A 19,712-nucleotide genomic window follows, 5' to 3' on the forward strand; every position below is an offset into this window, starting at 1 on the left:
GCCAGCCCTGGCCCCCCCGGGCCAAGCCCAGCCCGGCTGCCCCGAGCGCGGTCGGGTGCTGCCACCTCTCGGGCAGAGCCGCGTCCCGTTTAACATCGTCAATTAAAAAAAATAAACGCGGCTTTTCCACCCTCCGCGGTCGAGCAGCGGAACGCGGGCGGGATGCCGCGGGGATGGGCTGCAGGTCCGTGAAACCAGCGGAACATTTAAAAATCCGCCTGTCGGAGAGGGTGGGGGGGGGGGGTGCTGTGGGGGTCCCCACGGGGACCCCGACGGCAACATCGGTGTAGAAGCCTCGTGCGGGACGGCCACCCGCATCCCGCTCCCATCCCTGCCCCGCGCAGCTGCTTCGGCTGCACCGAACACCGGCGGGATGCTGGAGCCGGGAAAGCGGCCCCGAGCCATTCCGGCGGACCCCACCTGCCCAAAACCACCCCCCCAAAAAAAAAAAATCCCCCGCCACCCTCCTCGCCTGCCCATCTCATGGGCCAAATTCCGCGGGAAGGGGAAGGAGGACCGGCGGATGATGCGCTGAATAAAAACACCCTCTGCAATGCGGTGCTGCGAGCATGCGGCGTCTTCCCTTCCTCCCCAACGCGCTCCGGGAGACGTGGCAAAACGGTCCTTTTCCCCTCTTTTTCTTTCGTTCCATCCCCCCGCCTCCATCGTGCTCCACGGGCGAAGCTCTTCCAGCCCAGGGAAGGTCCCCGTGATGGAAATTACTCCCTACATGTTGAATGGAGGCGCAGACAAAAGCTCTAATTAATCGGCTCAGCCCCTTCTGCGGTAGCCGACGTTTCCAACCACGGCTTTTCCCTTTGCTGCCTTAATTAGTTTTTTTTTTTTTTTTTTTTTTACTCCTCTGCCTTCCAGGGGGGAGGAAAAGGCCAGAGGAGTCGGCGCAGCCCACGTCACCAAAGCCGCTGGAGCTCCTCCAGCTGCCTCCATCCGGGTTTGCGGGGTCAAGCTGTGCCTCAGTTTCCCCCAGTGCCGCGGTTGCATCGTGGTCGTTGTCAGTTTGTGCATCCTTGGGTGCAGGAAGCTGAGCTCATCCCATCCCTCTCCACACCCCATGCCGCCGCCTTTTTTTCCAAGACTTTTCCTGGGAATTTGCCCCTTGCCCACCCATTCGCTCCATCCCCGGCAGAGCCACCGAACGGCCCCTTCCTGGGACGCCGGGTCCCCAACTCACCCCGTGCATCGCCCCCCTCCCAGCCACGGGTTCTCCTGCCGGGATCCGACCGGGCAGCGGAGCCGGGGAGCGGCTCGGTGCTGCCGCGGAGGCAATGAGCTTACCGTAAGGCGATTAGGGGCGCGGATCGGGGGGCAGAAGCAGACGGCGGAGCGATGGGATTAGGGACCAGCCCCGGCGGCTCTTGCTCTCTTCCAGCAGCACCGCGGCTGCCTGCGACCCACCGGCCCCGGGTGATGGACGGGGGACACCTGGTCTCAGTGGGGTCGTGCTGGGCTTGGGCATCCCTGAATATCCTGATATGTCGCTGGGTCGTGATAAAGCCACTCTGGGGATAAGCTCGTTACCTGGGATTCAACGAGGTGATATCTGGGTTAGATACGGGACCGGCGAACTGCTGCTGCGCCCAGATACCGCGATGCTCCATCCGTGCTTTATCTGAACACCACAGATTTGGACTTCAGATGTTTGGGAGAGGGTGGTGGAATTAAGGTGAAAACGCCTGGAACACATTCGAGGTGTCTCCTCCAAAGAACAGCCCCGAACTTGGTCAAGAACCCAAAATACAGAAGACAGGAAAAACAAGTAGATTTTTTTTTTTTTAATCAATGCTCAGATGGGTTTTAATAGCTCTCTCCAGTTAAAAGCAGCTCGTTTGTTGGGGTGTTTTGAAGCCCAACCTGGTGCACAAAGTGGGGTGGGGCCAGTGGATGCTTTGCAGGATCCCCCCATGAGGGGTCCTACCTGGCACGTGAATCATAAAATCACAGAATGGTTTGGGTTGGAAGGGACCTTCAAGATCATCCAGTTCCAACCCCCCTGCCATGGGCAGGGACACCCTCCACTACACCAGGTTGCCCAAAGCCCCATCCAACCTGGCCTGGAACACTGCCAGGGATGGGGCAGCCACAGCTTCTCTGGGCAACCTGCTCCAGTGCCTCACCACTCTCAGAGGGAGGAATTTCTTCCTTATATCCCGTTGAAATCTCCCCTCTTTCAGTTTAAAGCCATTGCCCCGTGTCCCATCACTCCACACCCATGTCCCAAGCCCCTCTCCAGCTTTCCTGTAGCCCCTTTAGGCACTGGAAGGTGCTGGAAGGTCTCCCCGGAGCCTTCTCTTCTCCAGGCTGAACAGCCCCAACTCTCCCAGCCTGTCTCCAGAGCAGAGGTGCTCCAGCCCTTGCATCATCTTTGTGGCCTCCTCTGGACCTGCTCCAGCAGCTCCATGTCCTTCTGGTGTTGAGCTTCTTATCCACCAGCACTCCCAAGCCCTTCTCCTCAGGGCTGCTCTCCATCCATTCTCCACCCAGCCTGCGCTTGTGCTTGGGATTGCCCTGACCCACGTGCAGGACCTTGCACTTGGCCTTGTTGAACTTCATGAGGTTCTCACAGGCCCACCTCTCCAGCCTGTCCAGGTCCCTCTGGATGGTATCCCTTCCCTCCAGCGTGTACACCACACCACACAGCTTGGTGTCATCTGCAAACTTGCTGAGGGTGAAGTTCCAGGCATGCTGTGGGAAGGGGGTCTCCGCTGCCAGACGAGGACATCCACAACATCCCACAATCCTGACACCACAGTGTGGCAGGGTGCTGCCACGTCGGTGCTGGCCACGCTCTGGCTCACCAGGTTGCTCATGTTGCAGGAGCAGATGGTGGAGTTGGCATCTGCGTGGACCCGCAGGTGCAGCCGGGGCTGGTGCTCCAGGGCTCCCAGGGCATCCCCACTGCAGGACCAGCATGTTGTGGGCACCGGGCACGGTGCAGACCAGTGAGATGTCCTGGTACAGGATGTGTGTCTCGTGGATGGGCTCTGTGGGGACGGAGACGGTGAGACGGGACCGGGGAGACAATGGGGTGACGGGGTGATGGGGTCCCGGGTACGCACCCCACACCGACATGCAGAAGCACAGCACAGTGACAAAGTGTTGTGGGTTTAGGCTGATCCAGCAACTAAAACTCACACAGTTTCTCCTTCTCCAGTAAAGTAAAGAGGAGAAAAATGTAATAAAGGGACTGAGGGTTGAGACAAGAACAGAGGGAGCACCCACCAACCATGGTCCCGGGCAAAACAGACAGGGCTTTCTTAAAGCAAAACAGTTTATTGATGGTTACTTAAAAGGACAAAGGGAAACAAAACTGGTTACTTGAGAGGATAAAAAGAAACAAAGCCAGATCTTAAAACCGACACCTTCCTTCCCCCCTCCCCCTTTCCTTTTCCTCCCGGCTCTACCTCCTCCCCCCAGCGGCGCAGGGGGCAGGGACTGGGGGGGTGCAGGTCAGTTCATCCCGTGCTGTTACTGCTGCTTCTTTCTTAAAGGAGGAGGAGTCCTTACACCCCTTTCCCCTGCTCCAATGGATCCCCTACCCACGAGGAAAAATCCACAAACTTCTCCAGCGTGAGTCCAGCCCACTGGAAACAATCCTTCCCCACAGATTGCTCCGGTGTGGGCTTTACCACAGTCTCGGGTACTTAGGGAGCTGTAGCCACTCGCTCCGGCGTGGGTCGTCACGCAGACTCCAGATGCCTCTCTGCCTTGCAGTGCACTCCAACACGACCATCCTCAGGCTCAGGCATCTTCTCCCCACAGGCTGCGAGTGGGTCGCTGCTCCACCGAGGCCGTCCTGGTTGCAGGGGGGCCGCCTGCCATCTCACCATCAGCCGCAGGGGAAACTCGGCTCCGGCACCTCCTCCCGCTCCATCCTCACTGACCTGCTGTCGATGCGGCTGTTTCTCTCAGATCTCAGTCCTCTCTGGGTGAACTTGTTACCGAAAATCCGGAATAAGAAACTTATCAACGCCAATGGGATGTAGATAAGCAGACACTTCCTTATTGCGGTGCCGGGTGCACGGGGGATATCTCCTCCTAGCGTGCGCCCCTTGCACCGAAGTCAAACTTCTTATATAGAGCTGACATATGCAAATCCATTAGGAAATCATACATAAACATATAAATTCCTGAAAACCATTAGCATATTCTCCTCCCATTTCCGATTCTGCGCCATCAAAGTTAGAATCATCGAGAAATGAGTCTGGGGTGCAATATGGGTAGGTGGTCTGTGAGTCGGTGGTCGCGATCTCCCCCTGCCGGAATTACCTTTTGCTTAAGTTCATGGTTTCTGGCAGGTACCCATGGACCATTACGAAACCATTATGGTTGGCTTTCCCCATCTTCATTAATCTAGACCTTGATAGCTACATGCATTCCTCTAGTTCTCTATAGGTATCATAAATCAATTTACAAACCATCTTGTGCTTTGTACTACATGTTACTACATCTTCTTACTAGATCACTCTGACCAATCCCTTTGGTCCCAGTACAGGACTTTACAGGAGTTCCACAGCAGCAGTTTCATAGCAGCATGTGTTTACTATCCGAGCACACTTTTCATTAAAAGATTTCTTATAATTCTATATTATTAAAATCAACTACTAACTAGTTTGTAATTAAAACTATTGATCAAACGTTAATTACCAAAAATTCTAAGTATCAGTAACAAACTCAGCCCAGTGGGCACCCCGGGAGTGGGGTGCTCCCCGAGTTCCCCAGCTGGCTCCGCCGCCGCCATCCTCCGTGGGCAGTGCCGGCCCGACGCAGGCAGCTGCCCGGCCGGGAGCCAGGGAGCGGGGGGCAGTGCCCTCCTCCCTTCTCTGCTCCATCCTGGGCGAAGCACCTTTTCATAGAATCATAGAATCATAGAATGGTTAGGGCTGGAAGGGACCTTCAAAGGTCATCTAGTCCAACCCCCCTGCAAGGAACAGGGATATCTCCAACTAGATCAGGTTGCTCAGGGCCTCGTCCAACCTGGCCTTGAACATCTCCAGGGATGGAGTATCCACCACCTCTCTGGGCAACCTGTCCCAGTGTTCTACAACTCTCATGGTAAAAAATTTTTTCCTAATATCCAACCTGAATCTACCTCCCTCTATTTTAAAACCATTACCCCTTGTCCTATCAAGGTTCCTTTGTCCCGACTATTGTCGGGACTATTTGTTATTCCTATTTTCCGGTTCCTTTGTCCCGACTTAAATAGGGCAATTCGCAGAGGCGCCCTATTGGCTCAGCCCCGAGGGGGATGGGAGTCCGATCTGGTGACCAGAACCGGGTCTGACCCGGTTCCCAAACCAGGGAGGTCACAGGGAGCAAAGCCCCTCTCCTGCCACCAGAACATCCCCCCATCAAACCATGACACAAAGCCGTACAATTCCCAAAACTCTGCCCTGTAGACCCCGCTATCTGCCGTGCCAACCGGGCGGATCCGCAGGGAGAGGCTTTCCTGATGGAAAACTGCTCTTGGGAAAAAATGACTCTTCGTGGGACGTGCGACTTCATTCTTCTCACCCACCAGGCTCCGCTGCCGGAGTCCTGCACCCAGTGCCACTCTCCAGTCAACCCTCACCCACCCCCACGGGGATTTCTCCGGTTACAGCTGCAGCTCTCCGTCGGCAGACGCAGCTCGTTCCTGGCACTCCCGGCGTCCTAAAGTGGAGAGGACCCAGCGAGGGACCACGGGCGCACGAGATGCTCCATGGCTGGGCAGGGGGCACGGCCACCACCGTCACGGGGAAATCCCACCCCTGGCACAGCCCCAGCTCCTCTCCGTCCCGGGATCTGGTGACAAAACAGCCTCTCTCAGCTACATGGCGTCAGGATTGCGTTTTCCCCATCCATATTTGGGATCTAAGGGTAATATAAAGGGAATCTCACATTCCAGAGGCAGAGGAAGCTCTGACTAAGCTCTCACTTGACCACTGCCCCCTCTGCTCCTACGGTAAGTCAGATCCTCACTCGCAGAGTATTTTTTCCTGCCTTAAAAATAAAAAAAAATAATTAAAAAAAAGGCATTTTTTTCACAGTTAATTCCTTCTTAACAGCTCGGTTTAGCCAATACTCGTAGCGCCGAGGCCTTCTGACCCTCCAAAAGTTCAGCTTCCGCTGGTGGGGGTTGTTTTTCGCAGCCGACAACCCGCCAGGCTGCGCCCACCCGCGCTGAGCCGTTCGCTCGCTCGTTCGCACGAGAAAAAAAAACACCAACCGACAGCCAAAACCCGAGTGCTGACCCCGTTTGGGCTCCGAAAAGCAGTTTGCCAACAAAGTCACCAGCCCCGGGCAGATGCTGGACACGTTCCAGCTCCAGCGGCGCGGCTGCGTGCTGCCGGTTCTTACCTCGGGCTCGGCAGAGGAAGAGGAGGGAGATGAGGAGGCGAAGGGTGATGTTCTCCACGGCTGGCCCAGTGCAAAATGGGAAATCAAGGCAGGAACGGGGAGAAGATCAGCCCTGGCTCGGCATCCGCTCTCCCCCGGCAGCTTCTGGCTCGGCTGTGCCCGTCCCCAGCTCCCCGATGGCTTCGACCTGGGTGTTGCTCCCCAATGGGTCAAATCCTGCTCCTTGGGGCTGTCCCTGCCCTGGGATCAGGAAAGCATTCCTGTGCCGTGGCAAACTCGGTGCAGCTTCTTCTCCCGAAACGAGTGCCAAGGGAAACAGCCAAAGCAACTAGTTCCCTATAGGCGGGCCGACTTCGGTCAACAACCGTGGGCGGAGATAGTAGATGTCAGCTGCAGCCTGGCGGCGGCTGATCCGAAACACTCCACGCTGTGCAGGGAGGTGGCACGGGTGCCACCCGGAGATGTGCCGGCACCAGGGTCCCTGGCACTCGCTGGCACCGTGGGTGCTGCTGTGCCCGGTGCTGCTGGCCACGGCTGGCCGCCAAGGTGAGGAGGAGACACGGTGCGGGGCTTGCTGGGAGTATGGGGCTCGCTTGGCCCCATGGTACTGGGAGGACGCCGGCGGTGGGCAAACCCTGCTGCCTGCCCGGTGCTGGCAGTGTTGGCAGGCAGGGCAGGAGGGATGCGGTGCTGCTGCCTGCTTGGGAAGCCGGGTGCTGAGGGAAGGTTGGCATGAAGGTGTCCATGGGCACGGGTATGGGGTTGTGGGCACCGAGCCAGGCTCCAGGTCCCTGGGAGACGCTGCTGGGCTGGGGTGGGACGTGGTGGGAGTTTGGCTTTTTTTTAGTTCTGGGCACTGGTCCTGCCCGGGACGGCTCTTGCTCGGTGCTGGTTCCTGCCTGCAGCACGTAGGGCTCGTAGGAAAGAAGTCACTTCCCCACCGGAGCATTTCCCGTGCCCCACGGACAGCCCTGACCTGCCCCATGCCAGAAATGCAGTTTTTCACGGGCAGGTTTCTCCACGGAACGAACCCAGCACCTTCCCCCCGTGATTTTGGTGGAGCTGGTGGTGGCCGAGGGTCTTCTTCCTAAAAACGATTTCAGTGTGCAGGGAAACGTTCAGGCTCGGGGGGGCAGCTCGGTGCTGGAGCATCTCCCAGCAGCATCTCCATATTCCCCATCGTGTCACCCTTCCTCTTGGTGGGACTGGGAGAGCGTCACCTCCACTTTTCCTCTTTGCCACCCTAAGACGTGCCCCCGGCCCCCGACGGTGCAGGGCTGGGGGGCACTCGCTGCTCGGGGGTGCACAAGTCGGGGTGTTACTTGCTCAAAGCACCAGCGAAAGAACTTGCAACACCCAGGGGCTGCAAAGCCTCCGTGCTGGTGCTGGTGTGGTTTTAACCCACTGTGTGCTGCACCGGCCGAGCCCCGGCGCTCCGGCTGCCTGTGGGGTTACCATCGCACCGCCGGGGTCTGGGCTGCATTTTTGCATCATTTCTTCCCCGTTTTTGCACACTCACTGCCCCACTACCCCTCCCTCCAGGGCAGCTCTTTAATGGGGCAGCTCCAGGAACGCAGAGCAAAGGGTTTTCCTGCACATTTTTCTTGTGACCCGGCAAACAAGTAGCAAGTCCTATTTTTGGCAGGCTGAGGTGCCCGGCTAGTGGGCAGGATTTTGTTTGTCAGGAACTTCCAAGTCTCAGCTGTGAGTAGTCAGGCTGTCCGGGTAGGGAAGAATCAGTAGCAACTGCTCCAGAGCCTTCAGCTTCTTTTCCCTGAGGAAGATGTTTCTGGTTCTGCCTGCTCTGGGCTCTTTCTCAATCTGCTGAGTTTAGGGGTGTCCCCTCCACATCCCGGGATCTGCTAAGGGTGGGCATCCTCATGCTTTGCAAAGACAAGGGTGAAGCAGGAGCTTCTTGAGGTCTCCTGCCAGGGCAAAGCGCTGGCGCGGGTGGCTGTCGGATGGGTGGGTTAAGCCCAACTCCCAGAGGTTGGTGTCACGATGGTGATGCAAACCAGGCTTTGCCAAAGCAGGTGGTTGTGTGTCGTGTTGTGCCAAGTCCCCCTGACCATTTGCAGCTGGGAAGCTGCGTGTACGCCCGGCCGCGGCAGCCGCAGGCGTTCGTTTGCTCCGGGGGCTTTTTTTATCTCGCCTCGACCAGAACCCTCGACATCCGGGGCTGGCCTGAGAAAAGGGGGGGCCAGTGGAGAAACTCGAGAGAAAAAAGATTAAAAAGGACCCGACAGGCAAAATTCTTACTGCTGCCCAGGGTGGGTGGATGAGGAGGGAGCAGAGGGGCACCGTGAAATGGGGATGGGGAACCAGGCTGAGCTCACCCTGGGGAGCAGGAGGGGCTGTGGTGAGTCTGGGGCATGGGTGGGTTCCAGCGGCCGTGCCCCCTCCCTGGCTGTGGAGCATCTCACGGGGCTGTGGTCCCTCGCTCAGCCCTCCCCACTTTAGAATGCCAGGATTGCCGGGAACAAGCCGTGGCCGTCAACGGAGACCTGCAGCTACAGCCGGAGAAACCCCCGCAGGGCTGGGTGAAGGTTGACTGGAGAGTGACACTGGATGCAGGACTCCGGCAGCGGATCCGGATCCTGACGGCTGAGAAGAATGAAGTTGCGCGTCCCACGAAGAGTCCTTTTCTCCAGAGAGCCATTTTCCATCGGGAGAGCCTCTCCCTGCAGATTCGCCCAGTTGGCACGGCAGACAGTGGGGTCTACAGGGCAGAATTTGAGGACGCACATGGCTTGGTCACTGTGCTGTGCTTCTGCGTGTCGGTGTGGGGTGAGTAGCTGGAACCCCATCACCCCGTCACCCCATCACCCCGTCACCCCATTGTCTCCCCGGTCCCTTCTCACCGGCTCCGTCCCCGCAGAGCCCGTCCGCCAGCCGCACCTGGAGACCCTCATCCTGCACCAGGAGCAGGGCAGCTGCAACGTCTCACTGGACTGCACCGTGCCCGGTGCCGGCAATGTTTCCTACAGCTGGTCCTGCAGCGGGGATGCCCTGGGAGCCCTGGAACACCCACCCCGGCTGCACCTGCGGGTCCACGCGGACGCCGACCCCACCATCTGCTCCTGCAACGTGAGCAACCCGGTGAGCTGGAGCACAGCCAGCACCGACGTGGTGGCACCCTGCCGCGCTGCAGTCTCAGGTAATTTGCCTTCAGCTCCGTAAAAGCAGGTTTAGGGGGTCCCAGTCCTCTCTTGGGGCCCTTTGTCTCCCCGCCTGGGCCAGTGAACGTCAAAACGTGCCCAGTTTCCCCTCCTCGGAAAGGAAACACGATGGCCGAGCATGGGTGGCACAACCGGGGCTGAGGTTTCTTGGCCAAATCTCTTCCCCTTGCGCTGCCCCGCGCGGGCTGTGATGGGGAGCGTGTTTTGAAGCAGCTCAAGGCTCTGCCCGCCATCCAAGGTCTCCATTTCTCCTCTCCTTCCTCCCCAGGGCTTTTCAGCACCTTTGTGTGGTGGCTTGTAGCTGCACTGATAGTAGCGGCCATCTTCGTAGCCTTCATTGTCATCTACTGCCGGTGGAGGAAGCGAGGAAGGGACGCCCTGGGAGGTTTATCGCCGGGTGTGTGTTTGGTTGTTGGCTGGTGGGGTTCTGGCTCCAGCCCCTGCCCTCCTCCTGCCTGCCGTCACGCTCCTAACGCTCTCTGTGCTGCTTCTGGGATTCTCCCCGCTCCTGGGGCTGTTGTGGGATAACCCCCCGGGCACCGTCACCCCCCTGCCAGGCACCGCGTGGGGCACTGAGTCTTTGCCCGACCCTGCTGATGGAGGGTGGTCCAGGTCGATGAGCTGGATGAAGCATCCCAGCAGCCCAAGCATTGGTGCCCAAACCTGGAGGCCTCATCCCATGGAGTCTAGAGGACTGTTTGGGTTTGGATACTCCTTTCATTCTGAGCTGGAGCACCCCTCCCCAGCCCCTGCCAGATGCCAGCAAAGGAAAAACCTCCCAGTTGCCATGGGACCTCTTTTTTCCTCTGCTTTGCTCTGCTCGGGGGCTGGACCCCCTGGTCTGGGGGCTCTAACATGTCGACCATCTCACACCGACCCTTCAAACTCCCCCAGGACACGGCGACCAGTCACTGACCGTCTACGAGGAGGTGGGAAGAGCCCGGCCCAGCCAAGACTCTGTGAGTGCTGGGGGGTGTCCCTGGATATCCCCTCCCCGCGCTGCCCGAGGGACAGGACCTCTGTTTGGACATGTCTGTCACCCCAGGGCACGTCCTTTAACCAGCCTGGGGTTACTTTCTCCCCCAGAATGGGACCGGTGAGGTGGCTGCGGGGGGTAATACCGTCTATGCCGTCGTCCACCCCAAAACTCAGGTAGGGTCAGTCCTGTGCTGGTGGTGGGGACCGCAGCTGCCCCGTGGGTTTGGCTGTGCAGCCTCCAGGCCAGACGCATTCGCGGCAGCTGCCGAGTCCACCCCTTTTTGCCCAGAATTTGTTTTTCTTCATCTGTCTTGATCATTTCTCCCTGGTAGGGACCCAGCCGCCCTCAGGAGCCCGAAAGCTGCACCATCTACGCCACGGTCCAGACCACCAGGAAGGTGAGTTTGTCCCATGGGGACAACGACAAAGAAACCCGGTCCCCTCGGTTCATCAACTGGGTGCCAGGTTCCCTGTCCTGCTCCCGCGTCGCCTGACGGCAGGTTCTCCCTCTGCTCCACAGTCTCCTTCTCTCAGGAGGAAGAGGCTGGACCGAGCTTTGATTTCCACTGCCTACGCAGAGGTAATGGGCACTGGACCGGTGGGGCGATCAGCCTTGGCTGTCTCCAAAGCTCATCAGCTTTTTGGGGTTGTGGTGTCCTAAATGCCATCTGTTTCCTTCCAGCCTACGGGGGTTTCTAGAAGCTGACGCCCCCCGTTGCAGACCTCACCCCCGGTTCCTGCCGGCCTCCACCTCTCCTAGTGCCCCGGCTGCCTCGGAAGGACCTTCCCTTCCCCATGGCACTTTTCTCCTGGAGGACCCAGAGACTGCCAGCACCCACCAGGACCCTACTTGGCAAAGCCGGAGGCTTGCTCGGGGTGGAAATGGTCAGATGGGGGTTTCCACAAGGATGCAAACCTCAACTGTGCCTCGGAGACTTTTCCTGCGAGGGGAGGAGGAAAGACTCTGTCATGTTTTGAGGTCAGAAGACCAGTCAAAGGACCATGATGAGTTAAACTGCATTTGTTGCTGACCTGTTTTTCTGAACACATATGGTTTAATTTCAGAAATTTGGGGTTGGTTACAACGAGCGGTTTGGTATTAGGTGTCGTAAAATTTATTTTGAATTCTCCCCAGTATTTTGTGTGGTTTTTGTTGTACATGACCCTATAAGGATCTTGTACAGAGGTCAAATTAAACTGACAATCTCATTTTTGGTTCTCATATAATACGGTAGATCTTTGGGATCCAGTCTCGTAACATTTATAGGTTCAGCAAGAGATTCACTAATCGATTTATATCGTACAGTAATGTCATCACCATGTACTACAGTGAAAAAGAGTATAATTCCATCTTTGATGTTCAAGGTGATCAGGGTATCCGTGCCGTGGTATGTGACTATTGCAACAAATATCATTAAGGGTTTGGCCACAGCATTTATTTTAAATTTAAATGTTAGGCCCGTCGGAGCGGGTTGCTTTTGCTGCCAGTGGCATGTCACATAAACAGGTTTAATCGAGATGAAGTAGTTCCTTTGTTCACTGGTACAAGATTTGGTAACTTCGGTGTTTACTGTACTGGAGTCTGATGTGTCACTGTTGCTGTGCCACTTGCAGCAACGCATTGTGGTGGAGTCATGTTTGGCTCAGTTCCCTTCTTCAGTGCAACAAAATTTAATTGCGATGTTTGAATTGAATTTTGACCGTTCTATCTCTATCAGATTGCCAGAGATCGTCATTTGGGAACTTTTTTCATATGTTGACTCACTGATTTTTCTACATTCTCTTTGGGTATTTTCCCCAACTGTTCCTGTTAGGACGTAAATCCATTTATTTCTGTCCCATTTCCACTCGTGAGGTATATTTCAGTGTTGTGCAGCACTACAGCGGCCAGATTTGGAGGGTTGCTGCTGGGATGTCATCCCATACTGTTTGCGTATCGAAGGAAAGCTGGAGACCATGGCCATCCTGGGTCTTTTGGTTACAAATCAAGGGTGAGATGTGGAATAATACCACAAACCCAACTTGTTGATTAGCCTTTTTTTTTTAGAATTTAGGTTGTCAGATTACCATAACCAGTAAGAATAGTATTACAGTCGAAATTCATATTAATAGGACGTGTATCCACTTGTCCACCTGCAGTTTATCCAAGATTCCTGAAAGAGAGAAAACAAGGAAAAAGAACTACGCTCGGTTGTGAATACAACCGGCAAACGTCAGTTACAACGAGGATATTGATCCACCATCAGCCATGTTGGGTACAGCTGTCGCTAAAGGTGCAGCGTTGACGTTCAGTTGCCTGAAATCCATGGTGAGCTTCCATGGCCTGTTCAGCTTTTTAACTGGCCAGACTGGAGAATTGCAGGGGGAGTGCGTGCGAGTGATAATATCTCGCTCCTCAAAGTCTTTCACCACCCCATCAATCCCCGTCTGCGCTGCAGCTGGCAGAGAATTTTGGGTTGTGTTTGTGATCCGGGGTGCCCTGATTTTTGAGTAGTTTTTTGATTATTTTTTTCTCTCCCGGAAGCCACAGAGCTGCCTTTGCTGGCGGATGTTTTTTTTACAACTCCTTCAATTTCGACATCCTTCACTTAGAATCATAGAATCATAGAATCATAGAATGGTTAGGGCTGGAAGGGACCTTCAAAGGGCATCTAGTCCAACCCCCCTGCAAGGAACAGGGATATCTCCAACTAGATCAGGTTGCTCAGGGCCTTGTCCAACCGGGCCTTGAACGTCTCCAGCAACTGCTTAGATCCTCAGCAGTTTCTTCAGATATTTTCCCCCAGACTCAGTGATGGAAACCTGTCTCTGGAGGAGATGGATGTGAAATTGGGCAGGCGAGGTCGCGGGGGAAGGTGACACGCGTGACGCACACGTGTTCAGCGCCAGCGTGGGACCTCACGGGGTTTTTTTAGGTGTTAACAGGTTCGGTACACCTCAGGAAATGATTTTTCGGTGCAAATATAAGGTTGAGGCAATCGTGGTGCTTGTCTAATGAGCTTAATTGGCTATTTATAGCCTGAAATGTACCCGGGGTGCAGGGAGGGAGTGGGAACTGCCTTGTTTGTGGCTCGGGGACCTCTCAAGCGAGTGAGGTCTCACGCGGAGATGCACTTTGCAAAGTTTCAGCTGCGTGTGTCGGGTAGGGGAGAGGTGGCCATGGGCATCAGCTCTGGGCAGGCACCACCATGGGTGCCCCATGGCAACCGGAGACCAGCGATGCCACCACCTTACATTGTCCCATGCTGCTCCAGCATGAGTGGCCCTGGGAGAAGGGAGGAGGAAGAGGGGCTCTGGCTTCAAAAGATCTTCCCGAAGGTAAGATCAAGGGCTTTTCTTTGGGATTAAAATGAGACGTGGCACTTTGACGGCAGTGGGGGGAGCCGTGGCAGCTCCACAACGCTCCCCTCCTGCCGGAGTCCGGCATCAAAATAGCTCCCTGTGAAACGAGCGTTAATTGGGATCATTAACTGGGGAGGGAGGGGGTGTCTGACTGCCACGACGAGGGAATTTAGGAGGCTGGGCTGGCTCTCTGCCACCGGAGCTGGGCTGGTTTACGCCATCCCAAGCCCCATCCTCTGCTTCTCACGAGTCGAATACTTCTCGCACGGTGACGGCATCCCCCTCCGCACACGGCGGTCGGCCTCGATGGGAAGGCGGCAGCGGGGGCTGTGGCCGGCTGAGTTCAGTGGGGAAAGTCCAGGCACGATGGAGGGGATGGCAACGCTCCGGCGCGGGCGCTGGGGACGTGGCGGCAACCCTCACCGGGCTGCGGGCACTGCCTGGCAGCGGGGGCTAAGGCGGGAACGGCGTCTCAGCCCAAATCGCCGTGTATCCGTGCTTCTGATGAGCAGAAGCATCTGATGGTGACGACACACAGCCGTGGGGGCTGCCATGTTGGACCAGTTGGAGAGGGTCCAGAGGAGGGCCACAAAGATGATAAGAGGGCTGGAGAACCTTTCCTATGAGGACAGGCCGAAAGAGTTGGGGCTGTTCAGCCTGGAGAAGAGGAGGCTCGGGGTGACCTTATAGCGGTCTTCCAGTACCTCAAGGGGGCCTACAAGAAAGATGGGGAGAGGCTGTTCAGGAGGGCCTGTTGTGATAGGACAAGGGGTAATGGTTTTAAAATAGAGGGAGGTAGATTCAGATTGGATATTAGGAAAAAATTTTTTACCATGAGAGTTGTAGAACCCTGGAACAGGTTGCCCAGAGAGGTGGTGGATGCTCCATCCCTGGAGATGTTCAAGGCCAGGTTGGACGAGGCCCTGAGCAACCTGATCTAGTTGGAGATATCCCTGTTCCTTGCAGGGGGGTTGGACTAGATGACCTTTGAAGGTCCCTTCCAGCCCTAACCATTCTATGATTCTATGTCCATCAGCCCATCGGGTCCCAGCCGAAGCCGCGCTCCGTCACGGAGCCGTAACTTACGCCAACAACCCGCTTTTGCGTATCGGAGACAACTGCTGAGGCAGCACTCGGCTCCCCACCAGGGAGGTTTATTCATCTTGCCGTGGCGCAATCCGGCATGGAGATGAGCACCGGATCGGTGCCGCAGCACCGCGGCGCGGCCGCTGGCGCGGTCGTGCTAACGCCTTCCCGCGCTGACACCGGATCTCCTCGCTGGCGGCCGGGGCTAAATCAAACTGGGTCAGGACTCAGCGGGCGCCGCCGTCGCCCTTTGTTCACCGCTGGGGTCGGCCCCGGTGCTCCGCGCTCGCAGCCGGGGCGGCGCGTGGGAAGACGCCGGCAGCTGTTTGCCCCCGACTTGGGGGCTGTGCCAGCGTTGCTGCCCAGCGCATCCCGCGGCCGGTGCCGAACAAAGGCCCCGGAACGTCGTCTTTCAAGGAAGGAATCCGGGCTGTAATTAAAATCCTTCGCGGTCGGGGTGCTGGGGCTGCAGTGATGCTTTAACATCAACAAATCATCCCTCCTGTCTCCTCCCCACCTGCGAACTGGGGTCACCGGGACACCCCCGACGCCGGTGCTGGTGGTCCCCACTCAAGTCAGGGCTGCCCGATGGTGTGTCCGGGGGAACCAGACCTCGGCGAGGACACAGACCTGGGTTTGCAGGTGGAGAAATGGGCACCTGGTGGGTTGTTTACAGCAGCTGTAAAGGGGAGATGTCACCCCCACCCCGGGGTCAGCGTTTCGTTTACTGTCAGGATGATGGGGTGACTCCAATGGGGGGGTTGGGGGGCCCATGGGGTGCTGTGGGTGGTGTCCAAGAATCAGAGAATCACAGAATGGTTTGGGTTGGAAGAAACCTTTAAGTTCACCTAGTTCCAACCCCCCTGCCATGACAGGGACGCTCTCCACTACACCAGGTTGCTCAAAGCCTCCTCCAACCTGGCCCCTGTCCCCAGGAAGATTGTCCCCAGAGAGTAGCTGCTGCTTCTCTCTGCCACCGGCTTCCGGTGCAAACTGGGCAGGAAGCAGAAGTGGGTTCACGTGACTCCCAGACTCGCACCACCCTCGCACCACCCCACCACCCATTTCCTGCAGACCCCCCTCAGCCCTGAGTTTGGGGACGGTGGCAGGGGGCTGCCGGCTCAGGGGTGTCCTCGGTGAGCAGCTGCCCAGTGAAGGGGATTTTTACTCTGGGGATTGGGTGTGGACTCGGCGAGAAGATGGCGGTGGCGCTTACAACGGTTCTCCTCTTCCTCTGTTTCGTCATGCAAGGTACGGCGGTGGGTGCCCCCGGGGTGAGGGTGCTGGGTTGGGAGGGGATCATAGAATCCTGGAATGGTTTGGGTTGGAAGGGACCTTCAAGATCGTCCAGTTCCAACCCCCCTGCCATGGGCAGGGACACCCTCCACTATACCAGGTTGCTCCAAGCCCCATCCAACCTGGCCTTGAACACTTCCAGGGATGGGGCAGCCACAGCTTCTCTGGGAAACCTGCTCCAGTGCCTCACCAGCCTCATGGTGAAGGGGTGGCTTTGGTGATGGTGGGGGACCTTGGGGGTGTGCCCTTAGGTTAACCGTCCCCGTGCTCTCCCCTGATCCTGGTGCTTTTCTGATCCTGGTGCTGTGCCCGAGGTGTCACCCACCGGCTCCATTCCCACTGAAGCCCCCATCATGGCCACCACCAAGCTGGGCGTGAGGGGCTGCTCCGGGTGAGCCTGAAGTGGGAAGAGGATTCGAAAATAAAAGCAAAAGAAAACACAAGGGCATCTGGTGCTGCCTGTGCTTGGGGTGGAGGGGCAGAAATCTCACCACCAGCTCTAGAGCCTGTCTCTGCAACACGTCTCCAGGGCTGAAAGAACCCAAAGGTGTCAGGAATTAGTGAGAGAATGGGTTATTTGTGTTTTCGTAGAGTCATAGAACAGTTTGGGTTGGAAGAGACTTTAATAATCATCCAGTTGCAACCCCCTGCCATGGGCAGGGACACCCTCCACTACACCAGGTTGCTCCAAGCCTCATCCAACCTGGCCTGGAACACTTCCAGGGATGGGGCAGCCACAGCTCCTCTGGGCAACCTGTGCCAGTGCCTCACCACCCTCAGAAGGAAGAATTTCTTCCTTAGATCCCATCGAAATCTCCCCTCTTTCAGTTTAAAGCCATCGCTCCATGTTCCATCACTCCACACCCGTGTCCAAAGCCCCTCTCCAGCTTTCCTGTAGCCCCTTTAGGTACTGGAATGTGCTGGAAGGTCTCCCCGGAGCCTTCTCTTCTCCAGGCTGAACAGCCCCAACTCTCCCAGTCGTTTCCAGAGCAGAGGTGCTCCAGCCCTCCGATCATCTCCATGGCCTCCTCTGGCCCCGCTCCAGCAGCTCCGTGTCCTTCTTGTGTTGGGGCCCCCAGAGCTGAAGGCAGCACTGCAGGGGGGTCTCAGGAGAGCCGAGCAGAGGGGCAGAATCCCCTCCCTCGCCCTGCTGCCCACGCTGCTCTGGGTGCAGCCCAGGGCACGGTTGGCTCTCTGGGCTGCCAGCGCACGGTGCTGGCTCACAGTGAGCTTCTCATCACTCAACACCCCCAATCCTTCTCCTCAGGGCTGCTCTCCACCCATTCTCTGCCCAGCCTGCACTTGTGCATGGGATTGCCCTGACCCACGTGTAGGACCTTGCACTTGGCCCTGTTGAACTTCATTGTTGAATTTTCCACGTATCTAGGAAGAACCAAGGCTCCCAAGTGGGTATGAAGCCCGGGGAGGAGTGAGCTGTGTCCGGTTGGCCAAACAGCACCGGTTTCTGCTTTCTTGGCAGCCTGGGCAGGACACGATCTGTCGAAGGTGGTTGGAGTTGTTGGTGGGGTGGCGTATCTCAGCCCCAGCCTGCAAAACCAGGGATCCTACCCCCAAATCCACTGGCGGTTCAACAACTCTGTGAAGATCGCCAGCTGGGACAGACGCGGTGAGGTCCAGTACCCCAACAACGCCTACAAGGGACGACTGAGGCTCTTCTCCAACAACACCCTCAAAATCAGCTCCCTGCAGAAAACGGACAGCAGCAGGTACCAGGTGTACCTGGAGGATGAGGCGGGCAAGGAGCACATTGAAAACATCCTCCTGACGGTGTACGGTGAGCTGAGAGGATGGGAGGGTTGTCCCAGCACCCCGCGGCGGGGACGGGGAGGTTGTGACATCTCGCTGCCTCTTGCAGATCCGGTCCCAAAGCCCACCGTGAGTGTCAAAGTGATCGGCAATGACCCGGCACGGTGCGAAGCCACCCTGGAGTGCTCGGTGGGGCTCCAAGGGGTGACTTACAAGTGGATCCTCCCCAACAAACACTCGCTGGAGAGTCAAGATGCCTCCAAGCTGCATGTTGCCTTCGACGCCTCGATAGAAACCTACATCTGCAAAGTCAGTAACCCCGTCTCCTCCAACAACGCCTCCCTGACCTACAAGCACCCCTGCTCCTGGACAGGTACCGGCCACCATGCACGCACGAGATGGCAAAACTTGGGTGGGATGGGCTGTGGGGTGGCCTTGGCTTCTACTTGCTCCAAGGACCCTCCGGGGTGACTCTGGGGACAGTGGAGCCTTGCAAGTCTGAGGGTGGCCCATGGGTGTCCTGTGGGTCTCTTTTCCCCCTGTGCCATGGGTTGGTGGGTGGCAAGAGTCCATGCAGGGAGGGAGCTGGGGGGTTCCTTGCCAGGGCTGGGCACCCACAGCCCTCTCCAAACCTCGACTCTCCCTCTGTCTCCAGCCAAGTCCTCCAGCCCTGCGTCCTGTACCACCACCAGAGTGCTGGTGGGCCTGGGACACCTCCTCTTCCTCCTCGCTCTGGCTTAACGATGCTTCGCTGTTGACAACTCTCCATGTCTCACCACCCTCGGCCACAGGACTGGTGCCTGGATGAGGCCCCCAAACCAGCTGGATGCAGAAAGATGTGGTTGCTCAAGGGAACCGTTACAACCAGTGTCTGATACACCAGCACCTGCTCGGTCTCCTCCACAGCCACCTGCTTCCCACCAGCCCAGGCTCTGGCTGCTCTGCAGCTGCCTCCAGGGTAGCTCCATGCCTCGGTTTCCCTCTTCACATTTTCTGCTTTGTTTTAATCAGAGGTCACGTTTCACAGGTCTGTCACCAATGATTTTTGAGAACTCCGGATCTAAATCGCTAAATTTACAGTTAACTGCTTGGAAATCCTCCTCTCCCCAGCCCTGACGTCTGCAGGGAGACCCAAGCTGAGCCTTTCCTGGGGCTTCCCGTGGACTTGGGAGGTCCTTGGCCATCCCCTGGTGTCAGTGACAGCATTTATGGGACCGATGAGCAGTGTGACAGTTCAGGATAGTGCACGGGTGCAGCTGGCTGCTGCCCGATCTCCTCCAGGTCTGGACCACTGGAGCATCTTGAAGGGGAAGAGCTGTGGTGGCACCTTCCTCTTTCTCTGCTACGGACGGTTTGGCACTGCGAGTACAGGCTCTGCCTTCACAAATGTCTGCTTGTACATACATTAAATTAATTAATTTTAGCGTTTTTAATGTTCCGCATTCTCCTCTGGGCTGGGGTCGGCCGCGGTGAGTGCTTGGGGATGGAGGTGGGATGATGAGGGGAACTGTGTTTTCCACCCACCTGTCCTCGTCGGGGACAGGAGCCCTTCCACAGCTGTCCCCCATGGCTCTGGGTGGGGGGTACACGGGCCCACCGGGGTGGGAGGACGTGTCTCAGTGATGGAGATGGTCCCTCAGCCTGCGAGGAGGGATGGGGCCGTAGCTCAGGGCCACCGCAGCCCTGTGATGCTGCTGCTTCCACCAG

At 57.1% G+C, this 19,712-nt stretch overlaps 2 protein-coding genes across 2 annotated transcripts; both read left to right on the top strand.

Moving 5' to 3' along the window:
* The first annotated feature begins 6,818 nt into the window (after positions 1–6,818).
* LOC104374696 (natural killer cell receptor 2B4-like) lies at positions 6,819–11,611 on the top strand. Its single transcript, XM_086630339.1, has 9 exons — positions 6,819–6,903; positions 8,803–9,144; positions 9,236–9,514; positions 9,805–9,933; positions 10,425–10,495; positions 10,623–10,688; positions 10,847–10,912; positions 11,035–11,094; positions 11,197–11,611. Exons 1-9 carry the CDS (start codon positions 6,819–6,821, stop codon positions 11,218–11,220), a joined length of 1,122 nt encoding a protein of 373 aa, XP_086486465.1. The 3' UTR covers positions 11,221–11,611.
* Positions 11,612–15,991: 4,380 nt separating this feature from the next.
* Positions 15,992–19,393, top strand: CD48 (CD48 molecule). Its single transcript, XM_009988446.2, has 4 exons — positions 15,992–16,193; positions 17,719–18,033; positions 18,115–18,378; positions 18,661–19,393. The coding sequence occupies exons 1-4, from the start codon at positions 16,142–16,144 to the stop codon at positions 18,744–18,746; spliced, it is 717 nt and encodes a 238-aa protein (XP_009986748.2). The 5' UTR covers positions 15,992–16,141; the 3' UTR covers positions 18,747–19,393.
* Positions 19,394–19,712: the final 319 nt, after the last annotated feature.

Source organism: Tauraco erythrolophus (genome assembly GCF_009769465.1).
Source record: "Tauraco erythrolophus isolate bTauEry1 chromosome 30 unlocalized genomic scaffold, bTauEry1.pri scaffold_44_arrow_ctg1, whole genome shotgun sequence".
In the NCBI taxonomy this organism is placed as follows: Eukaryota; Metazoa; Chordata; class Aves; order Musophagiformes; family Musophagidae; genus Tauraco; species Tauraco erythrolophus.

Excerpts from the sequence above, each read along its gene's own strand:
- LOC104374696 (XM_086630339.1), top strand. The coding sequence starts at position 6,819 with ATGTGCCGGCACCAGGGTCCCTGGCACTCGCTGGCACCGTGGGTGCTG. Across the intron at positions 10,689-10,846 it reads TCGTCCACCCCAAAACTCAG|GGACCCAGCCGCCCTCAGGA; the intron begins GTAGGGTCAGTC and ends TCTCCCTGGTAG. Across the intron at positions 10,913-11,034 it reads CGGTCCAGACCACCAGGAAG|TCTCCTTCTCTCAGGAGGAA; the intron begins GTGAGTTTGTCC and ends TCTGCTCCACAG.
- CD48 (XM_009988446.2), top strand. The coding sequence starts at position 16,142 with ATGGCGGTGGCGCTTACAACGGTTCTCCTCTTCCTCTGTTTCGTCATG. Across the intron at positions 16,194-17,718 it reads CCTCTGTTTCGTCATGCAAG|CCTGGGCAGGACACGATCTG; the intron begins GTACGGCGGTGG and ends CTTTCTTGGCAG. Across the intron at positions 18,379-18,660 it reads GCACCCCTGCTCCTGGACAG|CCAAGTCCTCCAGCCCTGCG; the intron begins GTACCGGCCACC and ends CTCTGTCTCCAG.